The following is a 25,255-nucleotide window of genomic DNA, read 5'->3' on the forward strand; positions in this document are numbered from 1 at the left end:
AAAGTATAAAACAAAATGTCAAAAGATACCTAAAAAGCAAAAAGTAAACCATTAGAAATTGTCTAATATAAGAAAAACAAATCCCAGCCGTCATAAAGTATTTTTATTTGTTGTTATCAGGAAAAACGTCAAAATTGTTAATAGGTCAGTTTTTGTTTGAAGAAATTATATCTCAGAAATTTTTTCTCTCTTCTTCTGCATCAATCATGATAATTTGTACTGAAAAATTTCCAGATTTTTTTCATTCGAAGTATTTTTCCCCTCAGTATTCACCCTGAATTATTTTACAACCATTCTTAAATTCTTATTATTTCAGCAAGTAATTAATTGTGAACTTACTTAAATCATTCAGAACAGCTACTAATTCTGATATGGACATGTAAACTTTTGGCATTTCGTAAAATTCATGTCCTTGGCCGTGTTATCTTATTGACGAAAGAGAAAGTTGCGTTTTTAGAGATAAGCGATTTAAGAAATTTACAGTTTGGCAACAACTCTGTTTGTTTCTCCGGTGTGTGATGCAACATATCGCTTGTAATAAACATAGTGCATTTAGTATAGTGAATATTGCTAATGTCATGATGATTGTACAAACTCTTGTAATTTTACTTTAAGTGATCTGCAAAGTGATCTGCAAGTTTCTTTCGATTATAACAAAACTCGCCCATTCCTATAAAACGTTTGGAGTTAGCCTTTTTTTTCCCATTTAATATATGTAATATTTTCTAATCGAAATGCATTCGGAAAATAAAGATTTATGCACTCAAACAGATGCTGTTAATTCGGATGTTAGTAATCCGAATAGTGACTCTCGGACTTCATTCTATCAAGATTCGCCTGATTATAGACCTCTGATAAAAAGTTCATCTCTTCATAAAATAAAACAAGACAAGAACTATTCCAAAGTTTTGGTTTCGTATACTGGTGGAACGATAGGCATGATACGATCTAAGGATGGTGGTATGTTAAATATTCATTTTTAAAATTCATATGGCTATATCTGTTTTATTTTGAAACTTGTATAATTTTTATCCTATAATGTAATCAATGGTTAATCCTTTTTGTGTAGTGTCTTTAGTTCTAGACAAAAACTGTGTTTTTCACATCCGATGCTGCCGAAATAGCGTTCAGTAGAATTAGCATTTAGATGGTATGGCTTTCATGTACCATTACTGAAATTCTTTAGATATAAGTTAGAAACTGAACTCTCTGACTGTGCTTGTATTTGCATATTGTTATTTGTGTTTGAGGTATATGAATCGCGTGATAAATTTAGTGAAATTGTAGCACTGGGATATCGCAATTTAAAACCTTAAAGACAACGTTTCTGATCAGGTGTGCCTTGAAATCTTAGTGCTTCATGAGAAATGCTAGCAGCTGCTCAAGAAACTAATTGCTAAGTCATGGCTAATTCCATGTAAATGTATGGCTGATCATATGAAATGCATATATATAGGCTCCCTGAGACATGAAAAATATGTTAAGGGTTTAAAATAAAAAAAGAAAGTTGAGCAACGGTGCCTTAGAGAATAGCAGTTCGTATCATGGAAATTCGGGGAAAGTGCAGAATAGCCGACTGCTTGGCGCGTTTTTAAGAATTGCACATACTCGGTATCCATGTACACATCGACCTATTTTCACTTAAAAAAAAAATCCCAGAATTGCACAAAAATGGAATTGTGCACTCCCTTGACTTTATCCACGTCCACATCGACCTATTTTCGCTTAAAAAGTCAAAGAAAATTGACAAAAATCCAATTCTTCTTACTAATTGTAAAAAGCGCCAAACAACTAAGTGGGCGATTCTGCACTTTAGCCAGCTTCCATTTTAGAAAAAAGCTTTTCATTTTTAAAAAGCTATCAAATGGCTCCACACATCTGTATGTTGCATTTCTGGAGTATGTAGGGTTGCCATATTTTAGGAAAGAAAACCTACAACATTTTATGAAAAATTAATCAAAGTGTTAAATATACCTATGACCTAGTTATAAAAACCTTGCATCTGATGCACATCCTTAAAAGGAAAGCAGATGTGACACTTGTGCTTCTTGAAAATGATAAAAGAATTTGTTTTTATATTGGTATATGTGTAGTATTTGCGTTTTTGTACTGATATAGTACTATTTTCTATAAGCTTGCAAACTCCATAATTAAATTATATACAAAAAAATCATGTAATTATTTTCTCTTTGTCCATACCTTTCCCCTTGGAAAATTTTCTTCAGATGCCTGTGTTTACTTCCTTTACGACAAACAAAAATTGGTATGAAGAAATGAAAGAAAATGATAATAGAAAGATTATATCCATTAGATTATTATTATTAGATTACATACATTCTGAAGCAGGTCTGTTGTGAAGATGTAGATAATGTGATGACATTTTAATTAAGTTATTTTCTAAAATCTTCAAGATTTTCTGATTTCAGAAAATATCTATGGTGTTACGGCATTATTATTCATAGAACATTTTTCCTTTGCATTCTTCTATAAATTAATGATTTCTTCTCTTTCTCTCATAATCACTTATTTAAAATTTGGGGACCTTTTTTCATCATCCAGGCTACAACACCAGATATAGTTATGAATCCTGACTGTCTAGACAAATTCTGACTGGCTGGAAACTCTAAGAACATGTATTGTTATTATATTCTTTAATGCTGATGTATTTCAGTGCTTTCTCTTTAAGGTACTTTTGAAATTAAATTGTATCATTTTGAAATTTAGGTGCTTTACATAATTCTAATGGTCAGACTTTTATTTCCATGCCTTCAGCATATTATTTAGTTTTCTTAATATCTAATTTTTTAATTGAATATTTAGTTAACAATATGCTTAATGATTTTTTTTTATCATTTTATCATTAAGTTGGTATCATAATTTAATTAGTGCAACTTATGAATGAAGATGAATTTTAATTAGGAAGCTATATATGGCTATATTTTATTTGAACATAATCTGGAAAACTGTCAAAATATTTTCACAAAGATTCTAATCATATCAGAAATCAAAGATTGACCACTTAATTTTGCAATAAATAATTTTTTTTTACATAATAACTAAACTGAACAGTTTGAGAATAAATTCTAAAAATGGTTATTTCTTTTCCTATTCAAGCAGGAAAACAAATATTTCTCAACTTTTTTCTCTTGATGCAAATATGTTTTACAGTCTGATTAGATCATGAAGTAGAATTGAAAAATGAAAAATCGCACCGCATTACATTTTATAGATTATGTATGAAGACAGTTATAAAATGGATAATTATGCTGGAACTACTTTGATATGTGCCCTCAAGTCGCCAAATTTCTTGCCAAAAATGTTTGACGAGAAACTCCATGCTGCCATATTACTATCTAAATTTTTTGTGTACATTTCGAACTCTAAGCCTAAAATGTGTCCAAAAACGCAGTTTTTGCACATGCAAAATCCACGTTTTGAACATACAATTTAAGCTAAACATCCAAAACAAAAACAAAAAATTTAGATAGCAGAAACGTAAAGTTTCTAACCAAAAATATTTGACAAGAATCCATGTACACAGCGATATGTTTTAAATTAAAAAAAAACATCTACAAATTGCAAAATATAAGCAGCGAAGGAATCTGCGCACACCTCGCTTTAATAAATTAACTTAACAACAATAAATTTCAAAAAATATCATGTACACAGCATCCTGTTTAAACTTTAAAAAAAAAAAAAAAATCTACGAATTGCACAATTTAGGCAATTAACGAATCTATAAACTACTCACACCTCGCTTAAATAAATTAACGTAACAAAAATAAGTTTCAAAGAATACTATGTGCACAGCATTCTGTTTCAACTTTAAAAAACATCTACGAATTGCACAATCTAGACACTATGCACTAATCAACAAAATAAACTAAAATAAATTTCAAACAATTCAAAAAACAATAATAATGACAGAAATTCATACAGAAAAACAATGAACATAACATTCTACAAAATAAGAACAAGAATAAAATAAAATGCATTTACCATGAATTAATGCTTTTTCGAACAGCAGAAATACCAATTTCATACCGCCTTTAACATGCCACCATTTAATCACTATAGTATTTATATGACAGCCAGACACACTATTCAGAAAATTCATACTATGGTTCACAAATAAATAAAATCACAAATCCCTACTTCTATCATGCACAGCCACTAAAAATAATCTCCCAGGTCCTCTTTCCACTCCTCCAAACACCAACTGCCCCTCAACAGGATAGCCACAATGATATATTTTTTTTGACAAATTTCAATTCAATAACTTCCACCATTTTATCTTCCCTCTCTATCTTCTCAGATACAGACGCGAACCAATGAGCTTCAGCAAAAGATTTTTCAACGTCAACAGGATTGCCATACAACACGCAATCACACCCAAAACCAGCGCAGAACACATATCGCTACATTTGGTGAAATTAAGGTGTATATCAGAGTTGTACCATTATGCTTTTCACTTTTTTTTTTCTGGTGTTTAAATTTTACAGCCTGATATGTGAAGAGTTATATAAAATTCAGTCTGATGTAAGAGAAGTGTACATCTTTTTAAATTAGTTAAAATTCAGTCTTAAATTGGTTTAAAAAGTCTAGATAGTCCATTTTTAAATTGCCACATTATTGGTAGCTCTCTGAAGATGCTGAGTGAGTGATTTACTGTGTTAAATGAAATTATATTAATCTTCTGTGATATTATAAATAATGGAAAGTCAGGTTTATGCTGCTGTTGTTATTTCTGATCTTAAATTATTTGCGGGGGGGGAAGCATTAAAAAAGAAATTTGAGGAAAGTATTGTGGTTGAGATTACTGAAAAATTTATTTTGTACTTTCTGATTAATTGTAATCCCAGTTTCAATATTTGGTAGAATGTGCACACTATGATAGCCAGGCCATGTAGACATGTGCTAAATATGTGTTTGAGTGCATATGGAATTTATATATTCTATATTTAACTCTCATATTCACTGAACAATATCTACTGGCTGTAAAAATCTATAGGATAAACTATATTTTAGGGTACCCCTTGGATTATCGCCAAGTTGTTTCATTTATTTCCAAGTTGTTTTATTTATTGTAATCTGAGTATTTTATGATGTACGTTTTGGAAACCCTATTATGACATGATTGATTTTAATGTGTAATAGTGCTAATTTAAATTATTTAGGATAATATTTCTCAGGGCTTATTTCTGCATTGGATGTTGATTAGAAGTATGTTGCTTATTTTTTGCTTTATATGGTAAAATATGTGCCGGTGGTAATATTAACCTGAAGTTTCTGTATGATTTGAAATGAAAGCATTGATTGACTGATGTATAAATGAAGGTTTAAATGGCGTGGTTCATCTCAAAGTAAATTATACAGTAATATTTAAGGATTTGGAGCTCATACAAATACTTTCGAAGATATGTGGGCCGTAATAAAAAGGGAGTTTTGAAAGAAATGCCACCAACAGTCTGGCACTATGGAGGATATTCTTGATTCTTACTTTTATGAATTTATGTGGCAGCAGTAGTATACAGATTCTAGTTCAGTTAATTTTAAACAGTTTTTGGGTGTTGTTAAGGAATATTGTGTGCTACACACTGAAGACACAGAAGTTTCTAAATAAGGTAATTCGATATTTCCTTTTTGTACTGCACAGATTAGATAACATGTATTTCCATTTTTATATTCTTTCCTTGCTTCATTTGAATTTAAAATGCAGTTTATTGAGATTATAGTTTTAATTATGTTTTGGGTACCATTTTACTTAGGAGGGTGTTGCATGTAAACAGGAATGGTGCCAAAAAAATCGCTAATTTTTGCCAAGGGGTACCCTGAAATATATTTCGTTAGAGTAGAGAGAAGGGTTCCCCCAGGTTAGGAAGTATATTGCTTGTTTTGTGGTTTAGACCGGTGGTTCTCAATTTTTTTACTAACGCGTACCTTCTGAACAAAAATTGGAAGAAACCTTTGTACCACCATTACATTTTACAGTGATTATGTTTCAGTTTGTCAATAAAAATATTAAAACAAATATTTTGCCATTTGCACAACCAATTGGCTATTCATATGAAATATGCACACATAAAAAATAGTGTTAGATTGAAAATTGGTTGCAATTTTAATAATTGAAAATTGGTTGCATAATATTTAAAGTTATAATTTAAGTTATAATTCTAAAATTTAGCATGAAATTTAGGCCTGTTTAAGCGACATCAATTTCTTTTTGTCTAGTTTTATTTCACTTCGTTTTAACCGTAAATTAGGATCCGCTTTTAATTTTCTTCTGTATTTATTTTTCAAATATAACATGGAAGAAAATCCTTGTTCACACAAATAGGTTCTGCAAAAAGGTGATAAAAATTTAATAGCTTTATTTGAAATGCCTTTAAATTCTTTTTTCGGTTCAGCCAAAAAATTAAACAAGTGTTATTTTTTAAATCTTCAGTTAGAGTTCGATTACAGGAAATTTCTGTCAACTTTTTTTTTTTTTTTTTCCCCACAAGATTTTTGAATTTCATAGTTAAAAATACTCTGTTTATTTGCGTACCACCTATTTTGCTCTTGCGTACCACCAGTTGAGAATCACTGGTTTAGACGGTAAAATGGCCAAATGTGGTAAGATTAATTAAAAGTTTCTGTTCGATTTGAAAAGAAAGGGAAAAAAGAGCATTACTTGACTGGTGTGTAAATGAAGGTTTACTTACTAGCCATTATTAGGTGTCCTGTTTGTAGGATGGAAATGCATAAGGTCGAACGTCGGACATGTGTACGGTCGAATGTCATTACGGAGGATATTTTTTACTCTTATTTTGTGGGTTTATGGGGCGACGCCAGTATACAGATTCTAGTTCAGATAATTTTAGGAAGTTTTTGGATGCTGTTAAGGAATTGTGTTTGACTGAAGACGTGCTAATTCGTAAATAAGGCGTCTGAATATTTCTTTTGTGTAAAGATGAATTTTCTTTTTTATGTTATTTCATTGTTTTATTTAAAATGTAGTTTATTGAGATTATATATATTTTTTGTTGCTGCTCCTTTGACTTTTTAAGTGAAAATAGGTCGATGTCTACATGGATAAAGTCAAAGGAGTGCACAATGCCAATTTTGTGAAATTCTGGGATTTTTTTTAAGTGAAAATAGGTCGATGATTACATGGATACCGAGTTTGTGCAATTCTTTGTTTTGTTATTTTGGCTTTGTGTAGCGGCAATTTTTGGCGCAAAAATCCCCTCTGCACAAGCCAATTTAATAAGTCAAAGAATTGCACAAACTCATTATCCATGTGCCGCTAAAAATCGCCAAGGGGTACCCATAAATATACTTTCACCATATATTTTTTTCCAAATCTAAATACTAGCTATGTAGTCTCCTGTTTTTTTTATCATATAACTTCTTGTTTCTATAAAATGCTTGTTATTATTTAGGAACAGAACAATACTTATGAACCACAAAAATGGCCAAACAAAAGCTGTTCACAAAACTGCTAATGAATATGGGACTTATCGTGGAGATACGGGGATAATCAGAAAGAAAACATTATTTATATGTCAATTACTTACATATCAAAGTTGCAAACTTTCAATTTGTGACATGAAAATTAAAGCAATCTCTAAATGAATCACATTATTTCTTGTTATTGAATTTTTAAAGTGGATGAAATAGCTGTACTCTAAATTTTAATTTTTTATAATACAAAGTCATTGCTTTGTATAAAAGGTTAGTGTTTTAGTCATGTATGAAATATCTAGCTCTTATGAGTAATCCTTTCATCTATTTTGTTAATTTTTGTTCTATCTCATCTCTCTATGTAATTTTGAAATGTATTGTATTGATAATTTGTATCTGTTTACTGTATTAATAGTGAACTCAACGTAAGGTGCAAAAATTTTAAACTTCTTTAATTTTCAGAGACCTTTTTTGCTGCAAATAATTTTCTTAGTATGTTAATTTTTTCCTTGTCTTTCCTTCGTTTTTTTTTTTTTTTTTTTTTTTTAAATCTAGGGATACATGTTTTTATTCACTGTCTTATATCTTTTTATTTATCGCTATCCTATGTGGCATTCTTTAGAAGCATTTTCACTTTCTTTGATTCACTTTTGTCCTACCAGTGGCCAAGTGGATAATGCTTAGATGGATAACTACTGAATGCTCATAGCTCAACCCAGATTTTAATCCTAGTGTATAGGTTGGCAGCAGAGATATTTTTATGATTTTCCACAAGTGTAGCATGAATAGAGCCAGCCAGTTGCCCTTAACTCTTTCACGTCAGTAGAGGCCAAAATCTGTTTCACTCAAACATCTAAATCGCCCATATGTATGTATTTTAGCCGGAATGGATTTCTTTACCCCCATGCCAAATAAAATGCTACAGCACTAACAATAACCTACTCAAGTAAAGCAAAAAGTTCTCCCTTGGGATCTTTATGTGCTTTCACCGCTGTGTGGTATTTTGCCCTTAGGACAGGATTGCAACTTCAGGCCTCAATAGCAAAACATTGACTCTAAACAGAGGAGAAGGAAGGTTCATTCAAATAATAGAACTACTTTTAGTCACTTCAAAAGAATGATTGACATGCCATTTAATAACACCCAAAAGCAATGAGGAATGCACTAACATGATGGGGGACAGCACCAGGTAGAAAATAGTTTGGGCCACCTGCCAATGTCTGAATGCTCAGCCGTTTTGGGTGACTGATGCGAAAGAGGTAAACCCTCTTTCACATGGCATCCTCTTATGGCAGATGATGCTTGTTTTCATTGCCTTAATTAAAAATCAAACAACTTTGAGTATTATTTAAAAATGTAAAAAGGATTGTTTAACATTTTTGTAGAAATGTTTTGCACCATAACAACTTTTTTGGGGGATGTTTTGCACCATTCCAACTTTGTTTAGAAGCATAATTTTTTTTATTAATTCTGAAAGTAAACAAATTGTTTTTAAAGATATAATAATTTTTTTCCCGGTAAAATCAGTTTTAAATTTTTAATAGCCCATTGCAGGAAATAGTTTTGTAATGTGAATTATCAGTGATGTAATGCTGTACACAAAATTCATAAGATATTTCTCCAACTTTCCTAGCATGCCTTCGTGGTGTAGTGGTTCTGCATCCTGGGCCGGTAATCCAGAGGTCCATGGTTCGATTCCCGGCGAAGGCGGTTGCTAATTTTTCAATCTCTCTTGCTTCCAAAAAATCCTAATGTCTCTATAGTGGTGCCTGAACTAAAAGGGTGTTGGATGAGGTTTCTCCACACCCAGGATTTGGCGATTGGGTCCCCTGAAAATCCCACTTGCCATTTAAAAAGGGGAGTATATAGGGTATTTCTCTACTTTCCTAGTGTGCCTTCATGGTGTAGTGGTTCTGCATGCTGGGCCGATATCTAGAGGTCCGTGGTTCAATTCTCAGTGAAGGCGGTTGCTAATTTTTCAATCTCTCTCTCTTTCAAAAAATCCTCCTAATGTCTCTGCAAATTTACATATTTATTAAGTATTCAAGAATATATAGTAATTAAGCTAAGATATACAGCAGCCTGCTTTTTCTGCATATACTTATAGGTCTGACTGACAGCCTGTATATATTTTAAGGTTGATGAAAACTAACTGAGTATGTAGTTTACAAATGTAATTTAAATGGTTCTACATTTTTCTCATCATAAGCATTGTAGATTTTGGGGGGTAAATATATATTTCAGGGTGCCCCTGGGTGAAAATTGGCGATTGGCCAGCAAATCACAATTTCAAGATGGCCGCTACATGAAACCAAAATAACAAGTCAAAGAATTGAACAAACTCGGTGTCCATGAACACATCGATCTATTTTCACTTCAAAAAACATCAGAGAATTGCTCAAACTCGGCATTGCGCATTCCCTTGACTTTTCCATGTACACAACGATCTATTTTCATTTAAAAAAATGAAAAGAATGATGATGTCATATAATTTTTAAACAAAGTTGCTCATCACCAAAATTGAACGAAATTTGTAGCCATTCGAAGCTCAATAAACTGCATTTTAAATCGCACAACATAAAAAAGGAAATACATGTTATTGCATATATGCACTACAGAAAGGAAGTATCGACTTGCCATATTTAGAAATTTCTGTGTCTTCAGTCTGGGGTGCACAAAATTCCTTAACAGCACTCAAAAACTTTCTAAAATTATCTGAACTAGAATATGCATACTATCGTCACATAAATTTACAAAAATAAGAGTAAAAAAATCCTCTACAGTGCCGGACTGTCGGTGGCATTTCTTGCATGAACCTGTCTTACGACAAACCCATTCATAGCCATCTGAATGATCTTTACGTTCGACCATACTCATTTTCTTCGTACAAACAGACACTTATAGTCACTACTAAGTAAGCCTTCATTTACACACCAGTCAATTAATGCTTCTTTTTTTTTTTCCCTTTTTCATTCCAAACCGTACAGAAACTTCAGATTAATCTCATCACATACAGCCATTTTATGGTGTATTTCACAAAATAAGCAACGTACTTCCTAACTGGCATCCAATGTAGAAATAAGCTCTTACAAATATTTTCCCATCAGTCAAATTCACTGCAATCATGCAACCAGTGATGCCATAAGAGGGTTTCCATAAGATTCAGCTAATCAGGATACCATAAATTAAATAACAATTTAGTGATAAATGAAACAATTTCGCGATAACCCCAAGTGGCATCCTAAATTATTGATTAACTTATTTTTCTTCTGTTTTTCTATATAAAAGTATGTTTTAGAATACTTAAATTTTTGTGATTCAGAATTTTTCTTTAATTCCCATTTGCTATGTAAAAAAATATTTTCTAGGTAGTTTCTGATTATCCACAGCTCCTTCTGAAAAGTCACAAACTTCTTGATGACTAATTTTGCACCAGGTTAATACATGAAAGACAACAGCAATTTTGAAAATAGTTGGGGACCAAGAATTCCAAAAAAGAGCGATGAATCAATAAAATTAAGAAAAGCAACAAACATCCATAACAAAACACATACCTTTCTGAAGAAATCCGTGTCTAACTTTTTTCATTGCTGTTCTCCGAATGTTCACAGTGAGCTGTTCTCGCATAAAAAGCACCAGAGAATTGCACGAATTTTGTATTGTACTGCTGTTTTCCCATGTATGTAGCAATCTGTTTTTGCCTAAAAATATCTGAGAATAGCATGAATTCAACATTGGCCTCAACTTTTGATTCATAAAATTTAATCATTTATTTATTTAATCATTTAATTTTGGCATTCTTTGCTTTTAGACAAAGCCATATTTTTGAAGAAATTCAGGCCTTCAATTTCATCAGCTAGGAAATTCCACAGCCCCATTACCTTTCCTTACACACACACATGAAAAGAAAAGAAAAGAAAGCCTTCAGGGCAACAAATACTAATGACTGTAGAATTTGAAGGCAGAAATCAACACTCCTCTGCTGCATGTGTGTGCATACCTGCTCTATCATATAATTACAATTTATTAACGTCATGGGTTGCCTGTCTTGGTGACACAGTGCATAATAGCCTTTTGAATGCTTTTCAGAGGGGTGAATAATCAGGACACCACTTTTTTCTGAATACTTTTTGAAGCCTAATTTTTTATTATTTGTCTTTATTCTATTGTGTATCTTATTTTTTTTTTAACCTTTAATCACAATTCTTAGTTTATGCTCCTGTACCCAATCTCATGGAAAAGAAAATCAAATTATATCCTCAGCTTCATGATCCGATAGCTGCTGAAGAATACAATAAATGTTATCCTGATGAAAATGTTTTAATTCTACCGTAAGTATTTTTATACTTAGTTATGAGGAATTATACTATTGTGATGTTAGTATAAATAAAAAGATTTATTAGCTTACCACTGGTTAAAAGTTTTGGTTATTTTCTATTAACACCAAATATAAATATGGGCATGGAATCTAATTAGATGATACATAAAGCTTCGTGAAACAAATAACTATTTTACATATAATGAATGTAATATATATACAGTCAAAAGTCGTTAATTCGGACACCCATAATTCGGAATGATCTATAATCCGGACCTCAAAACTAAAAACTTTCTGCGCATGCGCCGCGTTAACACATGCGCATAGGCGTTTACGCGTGCGCGTAAGACCTTTTACGACTGCGCATATGAGTGTGCGCAAGTGCAGAATACGTTTTCGCGTGCGCGTTTTATGTATAATGGACGTATAAGCTAAAATTATCTAATTATCTATTTCAGTTAATGTTGATGATTGCGTTGTTCCTTAATTTTCGAATTGGATCCGGCTTATTATTTTTTGCAGACTGTAAGAGCAATTTTATAAAAGTAAGCTTGAACTTTCGATTATATCAAATAGAATTTCCGATATATATTTGTTAATATGTAAAGGATCTAAAGCGAAAGTATGTTTTGAAATCCGAAATCTGTTTATTAATTTCACGCTGCTCGGCGGGGGGGAACGCCGCAGCGGGTGCGTAATGAATTGGAAGTTGATCTGTCAGCACTATCCTTATCTTCAGGGCAGATGTTTTTATTTTATTTGGCTTATAATTCCTTACCAAATTAGTATTTCATCTCGATGTGCTCCGTCTTTGATATGATTTAAAACAAGTTCCTCGTCATTATAATTCGCTTCCGATAGCGAAGAAAGTGACAGAGTGAAAACGAAAAATATTCGATTGACAAATTAGTCGGTGTTCTCGACATTGCAATTATAGGACTTGAACAGCGGAACTTTGTAACTGAACAAGAAATTATGTCTGTTTAATAGAATTAAAGAGAAAGTATTATCACATGAAACGAAGCAAAACTTAAACAACTTACATTGAAAGAAATGTTTAATAAAGTAAACAAATAAATATTAAGCTTTTTCTTTTTGCAAATTTTGATACCCTTTAGATCATAATTGTTCTTTATTTCATAAATTACGGTTTCATATTTTTAATTTTAGAATTTCTGCATGCCATCTTACGAGATTTAAACTGATGATCTATAATCCGGAAAAATCGATAATCCGGAATCGCCGAAGTCCCGACGAGTTCGGATTAACGACTTTTGACTGTAATACTTAATATGTGCAATGCCAGAGTTGTGCATAAGCCAAATTTTGCAATTCTCTGATTTTGTTTTTAAGCGAAAACAAATTACTGTGCACATGGAGTAAATGAAACTGTATATGGTGATCTGTTTTTACGTTAAAAAAATCAGAGATTTTCATAAATTTAGCATTGAGCATTGTCCATTCTTCCTGCTTGTTAATAGAAGGACAACATAATATGGCATGAGATCCAGTTGGTTTTGGTCTAATAAAAGTGCTCATCCTCAGAGGGTCAGAGCTTTACTTGCATGTATTAGCTCTAGAATTACCACATTTATCCAAGTAGTAAGGTATGATCCAAGGACCTATACCTTATTTAATGAGCAGTTTATTGTTTCACCTTAATATGGCATGTACTTAAACATGCATGGCTTTATCTTTGAGACAAGCATATGATTACTGGGAGAATCAACCAGGTAGTTTTTCTTAACGTTCATAGAACATTTAAGCTGCATGGAACTCAAATCCACCAGTGACAGCATACACCTTGGAAATGCACTAGGAGCCAAAATGAAAAAATCTTATTATTAAACAGAGCATGGAAAACTGTTTCTCCAGAGATGTTGGCTATTGGTACTACCTCAGACTAACAGAAGAAATGATCAATTATTGTTAAACAATAGGTTTTTCTCTTCTGATGGAAGTAGGTCTATCAGATCAAATGTGAGAAAATCTGGGATCAGGTAATGCAGAAGTGCCTAAAGGTGTTTTGGTATACCTATGCACTTTAGATCATTGACAAGCATTGCAACTATTTACCCACTCTTTGATGCCCTTTTTCATTTTGATCCAAAAATACCTGGTAAAAAATCCATTGAATTATTGCTACTACACCTGGTTGAGAGAGATTATAAAAATGTTCAAATAAAATTCTACGAAAACTTTCTGGAACCAATGATCTGAATGAAACAGTGAATGCTTTACAAATTAGTCAGTTGTGGTAATAGGGTAAGGCACCATCTTGAACTGAAGTGACATAGTATTGTCATTTTGCAATTGCTTTAATTCTGGATATCTCATTGGACTGCAGCAACAGCTTTAAAATCTAAGAATGTTGAATTTGAACTTTTATGTTTCTCAATTATGGAAAGAGCGTCAGCTAGTTTGTTGTTAGTTTTATTTGTGTGTAAAGTAATAAATGTCGCCATTAATGAGGGCTGTACTTATCTGGGTTTTGCTCAAAAGCATAAATAAGTGACTTTTGGTCTGTGCATTCTTTCAGCATGTCACGAAATCGTTTCACTGCTGTTTATGGGGAAAAAAGTTTGTGATCATAGGTGGACCACTTGGTTGGGCTTTTTGATTGGTTAACAGACAAAATGTTCTAATTGGTTTCCAGACAAAAATTATAAAGATAGAAATGAGATTTTGGTTTAGTTGCATGAGTGAATCACCAACAGCAACATAGCTAACATAACCTAATACATATAACTTTGCATTTGAAATAGGATGAAAAAGGAAGTGTTGAAGCATCTAGAAGCCCTTCGGCTTTTATGAATGCCTGCTCAGCTGGCTCTGACCTGCTGTACATCCTGGTGTTTGATTTTTGAATTATGCTTGCTTTATTTAAAAATTTTTTATTCCCTCTAAATATTAATTTAAGAGTGCTAGAATATGTGCAGCCTTTGGCACAAGATCGTTTGTAAATTAAATAAACTTGAAAATTTTCTGAATTGAGTAACAGTGGATGATTTTCAAAATTTCAGTGTACTCTATGCTCCTTTGGGATGATGTGATTCTTTTCCTGATTGAGAAACTATGAAATCTAAAAATGCAATTGTAGGAACACCGGGTGTGCATAATGAGACATTGAGACTTAATCTAAAGAGTGAAGGTAGGTGAATAAAATTTTTAGGTGTTCATATTGCTCTTCTACAGATTTTGATACTACCAAGATACAGGAGCGTAGCTAGAGAGGAGCAAGCGGGGGCAACTGCACCCGGGCGCAGAATCCAAGGGGCGCCAAACTGATGTTACGACATTTTAGAATTAAATGTTTTCCATCCTTGGCAAGCAGTAGGGGGCGCGAAATCTTCAGTTGTCCCCGGGCGCTGAAAACCTTAGCTACGACTCTGCCAAGATATCATCGACAAGTGTATGAATGACTTCATCTGTGGATCTTTGGAATGTAGCAGCTATGCTACACTCTATAACAAAACAAAAAAAAAAAAAAAAAATAATTGATGCACCAAAGAAGGAGTTGTCCGATGGAGACAAAAATTGGTGGATAGGAAGATCATGTACAGAATAGAAAATGATTAAAATTTCAGAACAAGTGAATGATTAATCTCAGAGTTACATAGTTACAAAGTAACAAGCTCAATAAGATGCTGAGGCCCACCAGCAGCCAAGCGGTAAAGTAGCTGAACACTGGTAGTTCGGTCCGAGGTTCGAATCCGGCAAACGGGCTGGCTGCATGGGCATTTTCGTGGTTTTCCCCATGTGTAATGTGCATATGAGCTAGGTTCCCTTAGAAAGTCCTCCACGAAGGCGTCCCTTCCCTTAGGCAGATAGCCCTTGTGTGCTTTGCCGTAGTTAAATAAACCAAAGCAATAAGGTGCTGACCTGCCTCTAGCCTGGATGCAAGCTGCCACACGTCATGGCATAGACTGATAAAGCTCCCAGATGGTCTCCTACTGTATTTTTTGTCAAATTTGCTCCAATTGTCAGGTTAGGTCATCAACATTCCTTGGCAGATGCAGTCGTCTTCCCATCATATCCCAGACATCCTCAATGGGAGAGAGATCTGGAAATCTGGAAGGTCAAAGAAGTGTTTTTATGTGTGAAGACAGTTCATAGCAACACGTGCCGTATGTGGTCTGGCATTTTCTTGCTGAAAATAAGGCCAGGGTACTGCAAAAGGAACGGTAGCAAAACAGGTCTCAGAATGTCGTTAACATACCGCTGTATCGTAAGTGTGCCTCTAATGATGATCAAAGGGGTGCAGCTATCAGGTATCCAAGACCATGATTCCTGATTCAGGGTCTGTGTGGCATGCAATAGTAAAAGCAGGGTCGGCACCCTGATTTGAGTGTCTCCAGACACGTCTTTGATGATGGCAGGGGCCGTAATAGTCTGTACAAGAGTAGATTTCGCTCTATCAACTGTTTGTGAATGGTCATGGTGAACACTCATGTCAAGGCCATCTTGATGGGAGAAAGCCGAAGCTAACATTTGGTGACGTCACAGCCAAGAGGGGTCAGTCAAAATGATATTGGGTCAGCGCGCTTTCTCCCCCCCCCGGTAATATATGGGAAACAAATATATTCTTGTCTTCCTATAAGCAATATTTTAAAAAAATCCTGATGAATGTATTATTAATCTTTTACACTTAAACGATGGGATTGCGTCTGAGGGGAGTTAACTCAATTAATATTAATTTTTGCTCGCTAGTCAATAACATTCTTTACAATACTATATCGTTGGTTACATACCATTATATGCAGTTTAATAGCATCAAACACTGCAAAATCAAGTAGTTTTAAACTAATTAAAATAAATATTATATCAAATTTTTAACCGCAATGTGATTAGCATTCAAAACTAAATAGTTTCACATATTTCTAAGCAATACAAGAAACTATGTTTTTGCTGTCTCATAAAAAAATTGTACCCAGAAATTCGAGAGTTGCAAATATTAATATTTCACGTTAAGTCAAGTAGATTGACATTCAAGAAAAAGTTATGTATCCCTTAGATATAAGATTTATCAATCTTTATATTTAATTGTTTGTATCAGATAATTTTAAGATAAAAATTATATTACTTTTAAATTAATCTGGGAAAATAGCGATTTAAATGCATTCCATTTCTTCATTATTTGATTTGCAAATAGATTTTGACGTATTGATTCTTTTTGCATTTGTTATTCATAGACAAATATAGGAAGATGTTCAATGTAAAAATTTGCAGTAATTAAGAAATATTCATTTTCATAATCAAACATTTGTTTCATAAATTTCAATACTCACCAAAACGTGTTCAACAAGATGCTCCACATTACTAATATTAAATTACTGTATTAATAAGGATTGATTTTTCAATTTCTCGGGTTTCATTTGTTTTTTAAAATGATCATTATCATCAAAAATTTGAATAATTCGTCGGAACTAAGGGAACTAATAATTGGAATTAAGTGGAAACCCTACAGTGTTACAATGGTCTTTTCATCAAAATGTTTAACGACAGTATAAACATTATACCTTTCTAAAGAGGTTGAATATAATAGTACTTTTTTCTAAAAAGTGCTGAAGCTATTTGTATAGAGTGGTACTGCTCTGCGATATATATTTTTTTCAAATGCAATGGACTTGCATAATTGTCTGTATCATTAAAAGATGGTTTGATTGGTTTCAGTTTGGTTCAGCCTATTATTCCTTATACATTTCACTAACTAAACTAAATGAAATAGTAAAAAAATCTTTTTTCCCAAATAAAATTCATTTTCAGTAGCAGACTCCATATAACCATTGCATAGCATTTATGGTTAACATAGTTGTCCAAAATTATGGAAACAACCTCGAAGCCACAATCATAAAACAATTTTAGCACCTGTAAAGTCTGAATTTTTAAATCGTTTGGCTTCAGATTATGGGCAGAAAACATTAAAACAACTTCTTTATTTGAAGATAAAATTGAAGAAATCACAATGGTTTGAATTGTAGAAGCTTTTTGAGGCACATCTGTGCAAGACAAACCTTGAATTTTACCCTTCTTATATGCAATAGTAAGTTTAATACAAATCTCATGAAGTAAAAGATTCCCAACCTTTTCATGATTTTGTAGTAGTGAAGATTTATAAGAAAAATACTTTGCATTTAACCTTGTTATCGGGGATTAAATGCAAAGTAAATGTCTCTTAAGTACCCAACATTTAATGCTAACTTTTTTAAGTAGTAAGGATGCCGTAAAATCAAGGGCGAACTTTCCTATATTCGAGAATAACACATAGGACTGCTATAAAATAATGTGAAAGTTCATGTCATCATTTCAGCTGTGTAGGTTGGATGTTTAGCTTACAGTAATGAAATCTTTTTCCTAAAGAATTTAAATCAGTAGATCATAATCTGTTCTGATGTATTTTCAGAACACTTCTAAAGAGTTTCATTTACCAAATCCAGCATTTGTTCGACTATATTTGAGATTTTCTTATAACTGTACAAATGATTTGAAAGATTTTCAGATTTTGACCATTTATTACATAGATCTTTTACTAAAAGCCATTAAAACATATTTGTTATGTTTAAACCTTCACGAAAAACTGAAACAGTTAAATCATGCTCGTCTTTAAATGACACAGTCACTGCTGGGCAATCTTCCATCTCAGTACGCAAAAAAAGGTATATTCAGCCCATGTATTTGATAATTTATTGCTGTAAAGTTTTAAAAATTTTGAAAAGGAGGCAGTGTTGTCTGTAGCACAGTTTTTTTTAATTAATTTCACACTGTTTCTTTATTTCTCTTGTCCCGTCTTCTGGTGTCTTTCATTTTTGTGGTAACGGACAAGATAACCATTTAGTTTGACCGTAAAAAAATAGTCGGATATGCATCTTTTGATAAAACTGGCAATTTTTTTTGAAGTGTTACTACTGTCCCATCAGTTCGTGTGGCTTTATCGTCTCTTATGTATGATGAAACGTTCATCAAAATGCAAAATGCACACACAAGCACATGATCCTGATACAAAATCTTTCCTATTAATTTTACTAATCTATGTGTACAGTAGTTCCATCTACAGTAGGTCATCTTTGAAGAACTTAAAAGTTGTAACATGTTCTTAAATTGAATAATAATTTGACTTGCATCTCAGAATGATACATTTTCGCGACATCTGTAAAAATTCAATTAACATTGTATTATGCTCTTTAATAAAATAATAACTGGAGGAAAAGGCAATGCAGTGAATTATTTAATGCTATATAATTTGCTGTAGACTATAATTATTAAGATATGCCCTCATTTAAGCTTAGTGAATGTATAAAATATATGTACAAGCTCAATATTTTTTGATTTTCAAGAATTTTTTTTAATACTATTATTCTTGTTTAATTTAGAAGAAAGAATTATTCTAATAAAGCATTACAAGATTCATGTTTAATACATAGTTTGAAAATGAAAGACACAAGAAAAATTTACTAGATTGTTATAATATTTACATGAGCGTTATGGGATACGTAATAAATATGTATTAGAACATGAATAAAAGGGAGGGAATCTCTTTATCTTGCATTTATCATAAAAGTGTTTCTTTTGTATCACGAACTAATTTTAAGAAGTACAGGTCAAACAGATAATTAAAGAAAAACATTAAAGTGAGCTAATAAATAAACTTTCGATACATCTTGCTGAAAGTTAAATGTACTGTAGTTAAGAAATATTGAATGATACATACCTTCTATCTTAATCCTACGCTCTGTTTACACTCATACTGTTTGAAGATTGAGTACGATTGCCCTCGCTCGTGACGTCACATCAGGGAAGAACCCCTTTGGATTCCGCCTTCTCCCATCAAGATGGCCTTGCTCGTGTGCGGGTTGCACGTCTGATGGTTGATAGCAATGAATCGGACGCTGTGACAGCTGATCACTCTATCCTCTTGATCTGTTGTGGCCCTAGGGCGACCGCTACCATCATGACACTGAAATCTGCCATTATCCACCCATTCTTGCCAGCATCTTCTAATCGCTGCATTGCTTCGACTCGTATGACGAGCGATTCTCCGATTTGCCCAACCTGCCTCTTTCAATCCAATGATACAACCTCTTTAAAACTCTGACAGTTGCTCATAATAAGCTCGATTTCTTGGGGCGAGACGTTTTTTTTTTTCAGTCGTTGAAGGGTATCCTAAATTGCAATGAAACAAAAATTTTTAACAACCATTCAAGAATAGCTCCTTATGTGCACTACGAAAAAAAATAAATAAATAAAATATATTTATTAATCTCACTTTTTTATTAAACTTATTTGATTCTTCCTTTCACATTTCGAAATTCAGGTTTATTCCAAATAAAATTCACCCATTTTTTATGATTATTTTTAAAATTTGTATTTTTAAATAATTTTTATAAATTTTTGAAAAGAAATTTTGAATTATAATCTATAAAATTTTTACCATCATCTTAAAGTAGACATATTTCTAAGTATACCTGCAAAAAATTATAGTTTTTTATTCAAAATTTCTGAAGATATACGTGAATTTATACAGTACAAAGTCCGTAATCCGGACATCCTTTATCCAGAATGATCTATGATCCGGACCTCCAAGCCGTAAACTTTTTTTTTTTTTGTATGCTTTACGCATGTGGGTAAAGAATGCATATACATTACGTGCCCTATACCTCCACAGTCATAACACCTTGGTTCTGTACTCTTATTAGGTATAGCGTGTGCTTTATTTTGTGTGTTAGTACTTGAATAACCCTTATTCTTCGTATCTTGAACGCGGATTTTCTCATAAATTTTTAATTTCTCTTTGAATTCAGAAATAGTTTTACACCCATACAAACAGGGCAGATGTTTTTATTTTATTCGGCTTATAATTTGTTACTAAATGTAGTATTTCATCTCGATGTACTCCATCTTTGATATGATTTAAATAAATCTCCTCGTCGTTATAAATATCACGAATACACACAAATAGTTTTCTGGTTGCAATTTTCTAATTTCGACTATGTGTAATGTATGCTTTACACATGCGCGCGTTGAAAGAAATGTTTAATAAAGTAAACAAATAAATAAAGCTCTTTTTTTTGTAAAAATTTGATACCCTTTAGATCATAATTGCTCTTTATTTCATAAATTACGGTTTCATATTTTTAATCGTATAATTTCTGCATGCCATCTTACCAGATTTAAATTGATGATCTATAATTCGGAAAACCCCCTAATCTGGAATTGCCGGAGTCCTGACGAGTCCGGATTTCAGACTTTGTACTATATATTGGCGCGTTTTGAATTTTGGCATATTTGTTGAAAGCGATAATAACGCGAAATGTGCTTTACGCAGTTTGTTAAAATTATTTGAAAGTATGAACGATGACTTTTATTCTGCTCGTCTGCAATGAAAAAAAGGAAAGGAAGATAGTTTGCTGTAAATTCAGAAGTTCATTAAGTAAATTATTCTTGGCGCAACTGAAAAAATTGTGCCAAGATAAATTTTTTAATTTCTCTAAATTTAGCACAAAATCTTACAAAATTCAATATCTAGGCATAATTTGAGTCGTAGAATCGAAATCTGGAAAAAAATTGGCATGTTATTTCAGAAAAAGTCCGATTTTGTGTCAGAATACCTATTTTAGAACAATACTATATATATCTTCTTCTTCAATGGCCAGACAGCCCAGGATGGGCCCTTGCCTTCCTCAGAATCAAATTCCAAGCTCTTCTATCTCTGGCCATGGACATCCACTTGGTTATTTTTAAAATTCTTAAGTTTGTTTCCAAACAGTCGAGCCACCAAAGTTTAGGTCTTCCGGTTTTCGGGTGCCGGATGGTCTTGCCGAGAAGATCTTTTTAGTTACTTGATTTTCATCCATTCTGCACAGGTGTCCTGCCCATTTAATTCTCTGAATCCTTATATATTTTACTATATCTATTTCTTTAAAGGGTGTATATAGTTCTTCTTCAGATATTGTTACATTTTATGCCACCAAAAATACTTCTCAAAATTTTCTTTCAAAGACAGAAATGATATTTTTAGCTTTTTCTGTCATTGCCCAGGTTTCAGAGTATGTAAGAATGAGTCTAATTAAGCTTTTGTAAATTAAAATCTTCGTTTTTCTGCTAGTGAAGGTAGACTTCAAGTATTCTTTGAGACGAAAAAATATCGGTTAGCATCTGTGACTCTACTACGGATCTCCATTAAATCATTGAAAGTATTAACTTCTGATCCTAAATATTTAAATTTGCTAAGTTTCAAATTTGTAATTCCCAATTTCAGATTAGGGGCTGCTGTTATTATCACATGGCATGTATTTAGTTTTATTTTGGTTGACTGCTAGATGCCTTTTGCTGGCTGCAGCTTCTAGAGATGTAAAAGCCTCTCTAAGTGACTCAGGAGTGTGTGCGATTATGTCAATATCGTCAGCAAACGCAAAAATCTGAACAGACTTGTTAAAGATAGTTCCACGAGTGTTAATGTTGGAATCTTTTATGATTTTTTGGAGGGCAAGGTTAAAAAGCAAGCAGGCCAGTGCATCACCCTGTCTGAGCCCATTTGAAATAACAATAGGCTTAGAAAGATTATTCTAAATTTTAACCCTAAGTTTTGTCTCAGTAAGAGTAATGGTGACTAAATTTATAAGTTTTTCAGGTATTGCAAATTCTCTCATAGCTTCAATTAAATATTTTCTGTTTACTGAATCATAGGCAGTCTTAAAATCAATAAAAAAAATAAGTCCAAAAATCAATAAAAATAATAAAAAATTGCGTTGCAATGCCATATTCATTAGTTTTTTCCAAAATTTGCCTAATGTTAAAGATTTGTTCTGCTGTAGATCTTCCTTTGCGGAAACCACATTGGTAATCAGCTACAATATTTTCTGTATAATTTACTAGTCTACTAAAAAGTATATTGGAAAATAGTTTGTAGAAAACACAAAGGAGACTGATTGCCCTGTAGTTGGTACATTCCAAAATGTCTCCTTTTTTGTGTATAGGACAGATGATGCTCAGTTTCCAATCTTCGGGTAAAACTTCTTGGTTCCAAACTGATTCGATGAGGTGGTGTGTTTCCTCAGTGTTTCGACCTGCAGCACTTTTAATAATTTCTGAAGTAATTGAGTCAGGGCCTGGGGCCTTGTTATGTTTTAGTTTTTTAATTCCTTCTCTAACTTCTGCTAAAGATGGTGGCGGGATACTATCGGTGTTTACAGAGGTAGTTGGGTAGGTTGAAGACACATCCTGTGTATGGTCATTCAATAAGGTACTAAAGTGCTCATTCCACCTGTGGAGTACCTCTTTTCTATCATTTAGGATGATGTTGTTTTTGTCTCTACAGGCAGTAGTTCTAGGCTTAAAATCTTTGTGGCCAAGATTAATTTCACGATAGAAAGCATGGCTTTCATTGGACCCCCTCCAGATGTTCAACATCCTTAAATAGGTTGTCGTGAAAAAGTCTTTTCTTAAGCCGATGGATCTTCTTCTCCTGTTTTCTAGATCTCCTATATTCATCAACAGAGAGTCTTGAATGTCGCTTTTGGACCATATTTTTATAAGCAGCTCTTTTTGCCTGTGTTACAAGGAAGCATTCATTATCAAACCAATCCTTTGGTTTGGGTTTTCCATATATCCCATTGTGTTGTCAGCTGAGCGTATGATCGAGACTTTGAGCAAACTCCACTTATTTCCACAGTTTCCAGTTCGGCCATGTTTTTAGATCTTAGTTCTCCTCTGAGTGAGGATTATAAATTTTATTCAATTGCCTCATTTTTCAGCTTTTCACAATACAACTTTTTTTGCCTCTTTCCCTGTATCTTTCGGGCATTTGAAATTTTAGCAATTAGTTACCAAAAAGTGGTCGGAATCACAGATTGCGCCTCAATAAGTTCTAACATCCTGGATATCCGAAGAATGCCTAGTATCAATGAGTGCGTGATCAATTTGATTCCAGGTTTCTTCATCAGGTGAGTGCCAAGTCATCTTATGTATTCTCCTGTGGCTGAACACAGTGCTTGAAATTATCATGTGTTCAGCAGCAAAAAGTACTAGTCATTGTCCATTGTCATTAGTACTATCATGTAAGCTATGCTTTCCAATTGTTGGTCTTAATTCCTCCTCTTTATCCATTTTAGCACTCATATCTCTGATAACAATTTTAATGTCATGCTTGCGAAAAGATCTATATAACATAGAAAGTTCCTCATAAAAAAATTTCTTCTCCTCCTCTTCCTTGTCCTCTGTAGGTGCATGTCCATTGATAATACTATAATTAAAAAACTTTCCCCTTAGCCAAATTTTGCAAAGTCGGGGTGATTAAGAAACAAAATCAATCACTAAATGTTTTAAACTTTTGTTCAATAAGAAACCAGTACCAAAAACATGTTTTTTTCATATCACAGCTATAGTAAACCGTGGGTTTCTTTTCTCAGTGGTACCTTCCTCAAGCCATTGCATTTCCTGAATGGCAAGTAGATCCATATTATATTTGTCAAATTCTTCTATAAGAAATTACAGTCCCCCTACTGTAGTACAGTGTTTAGACATTTCAGGTTCCGAAACGGAAAGTCCTTAGACCTTTTTCAAGTTGTTTTCCAGTAGAAGCACTCTGGCAAATTATATCTTTGGATTTCTTAACAGTAAGATTTTTTATGGGGTGGGGTAGTTGGCCCCACACCCAACCCCCAACCTGGAGGACCAGGGTGCCCGGCTATACCTCCAGATGCTGGGTGCCCATTTTAGTCGCCTATTATGACATACATGAGCTACATTGGGAGCTTTCGAGACATGAAAAACGCAATTTAAATTTTGTCAATCGACCCAGTAGAACAGGAGATGTAGAACTGTTCTTTTATTTTGCGCAGTGTACATCTGCTGGATGTGCAGTTCCGATGTTCTGGAGTTCGCACTATTCATTCATTGGACACCAAATTTTAGTCATGTGCATATTCGGTCAAAACATTTATGTATACGAAATTTCAAAGCAGTCGGATTATTCCTTCTTGGTGCAGCGATTTTTTGGTTATAGAGTGTACATTGGACATGTTGCATTCTGGTTCTTTCAAAGAGGCCAAAAGGAGTAATGAAGGCTTTTTTATGCACATCTGCAAGGTTGATAGGGATCTGAGGATATGCTTTAATACGATCAATGCGAGAAAAAATTTTTATAGCATGAAGGGCTGCTGTAAAATCTAAGATGTTTGGAGTTCCATAATTATCCTTAACAATTTGGGCATTAAATGCATGATAGTCACTAACAGGTCACCATATTGTACTAGCCTTTCTTTGAAGCACGTGCAAAAATTAAGTATAATTGCTTTTAGAAAGATGCGTGAAACCAATGTCAGTTATGTTTTGAATTTCCTCCTTGGTATTTTGCAAACAGCAAGACTGTGATCTTTACAGAAACAGTAAAGACAAGTTGTTTAAATATAACGGACAATAGAATGCTTTATTTCCTGATCTGGGTGAGTAGACTGAATAATCTCCAAGAATTATTTTAAAACTGATGATAGATTG

The 25,255-nt window shown here is 33.2% G+C and overlaps 1 protein-coding gene across 3 annotated transcripts in view; it reads left to right on the plus strand.

Moving 5' to 3' along the window:
- The first annotated feature begins 487 nt into the window (after positions 1-487).
- The window catches only part of LOC118196644 (L-asparaginase), a 68,020-nt gene continuing 43,252 nt past the window's right edge, over positions 488-25,255 (plus strand). Inside the window, exons 1-2 of one of the 3 annotated variants that reach the window (XM_035368134.2) lie at positions 488-960; positions 11,657-11,777. In XM_035368134.2, coding sequence (XP_035224025.1) covers positions 735-960; positions 11,657-11,777 — 347 coding nt within the window. In that variant the 5' untranslated portion in view covers positions 488-734. Of the gene's footprint in view, positions 961-11,656; positions 11,778-14,787; positions 14,916-25,255 lie in introns of those variants that run through there. The other 2 variants (XM_035368198.2, XM_085808579.1) reach the window with 2 other exon arrangements.

The sequence above is a fragment of the Stegodyphus dumicola genome, chromosome X1 (genome assembly GCF_044657685.1).
Source record: "Stegodyphus dumicola isolate Sdum_Otavi_A_Nest chromosome X1, ASM4465768v1".
In the NCBI taxonomy this organism is placed as follows: Eukaryota; Metazoa; Arthropoda; class Arachnida; order Araneae; family Eresidae; genus Stegodyphus; species Stegodyphus dumicola.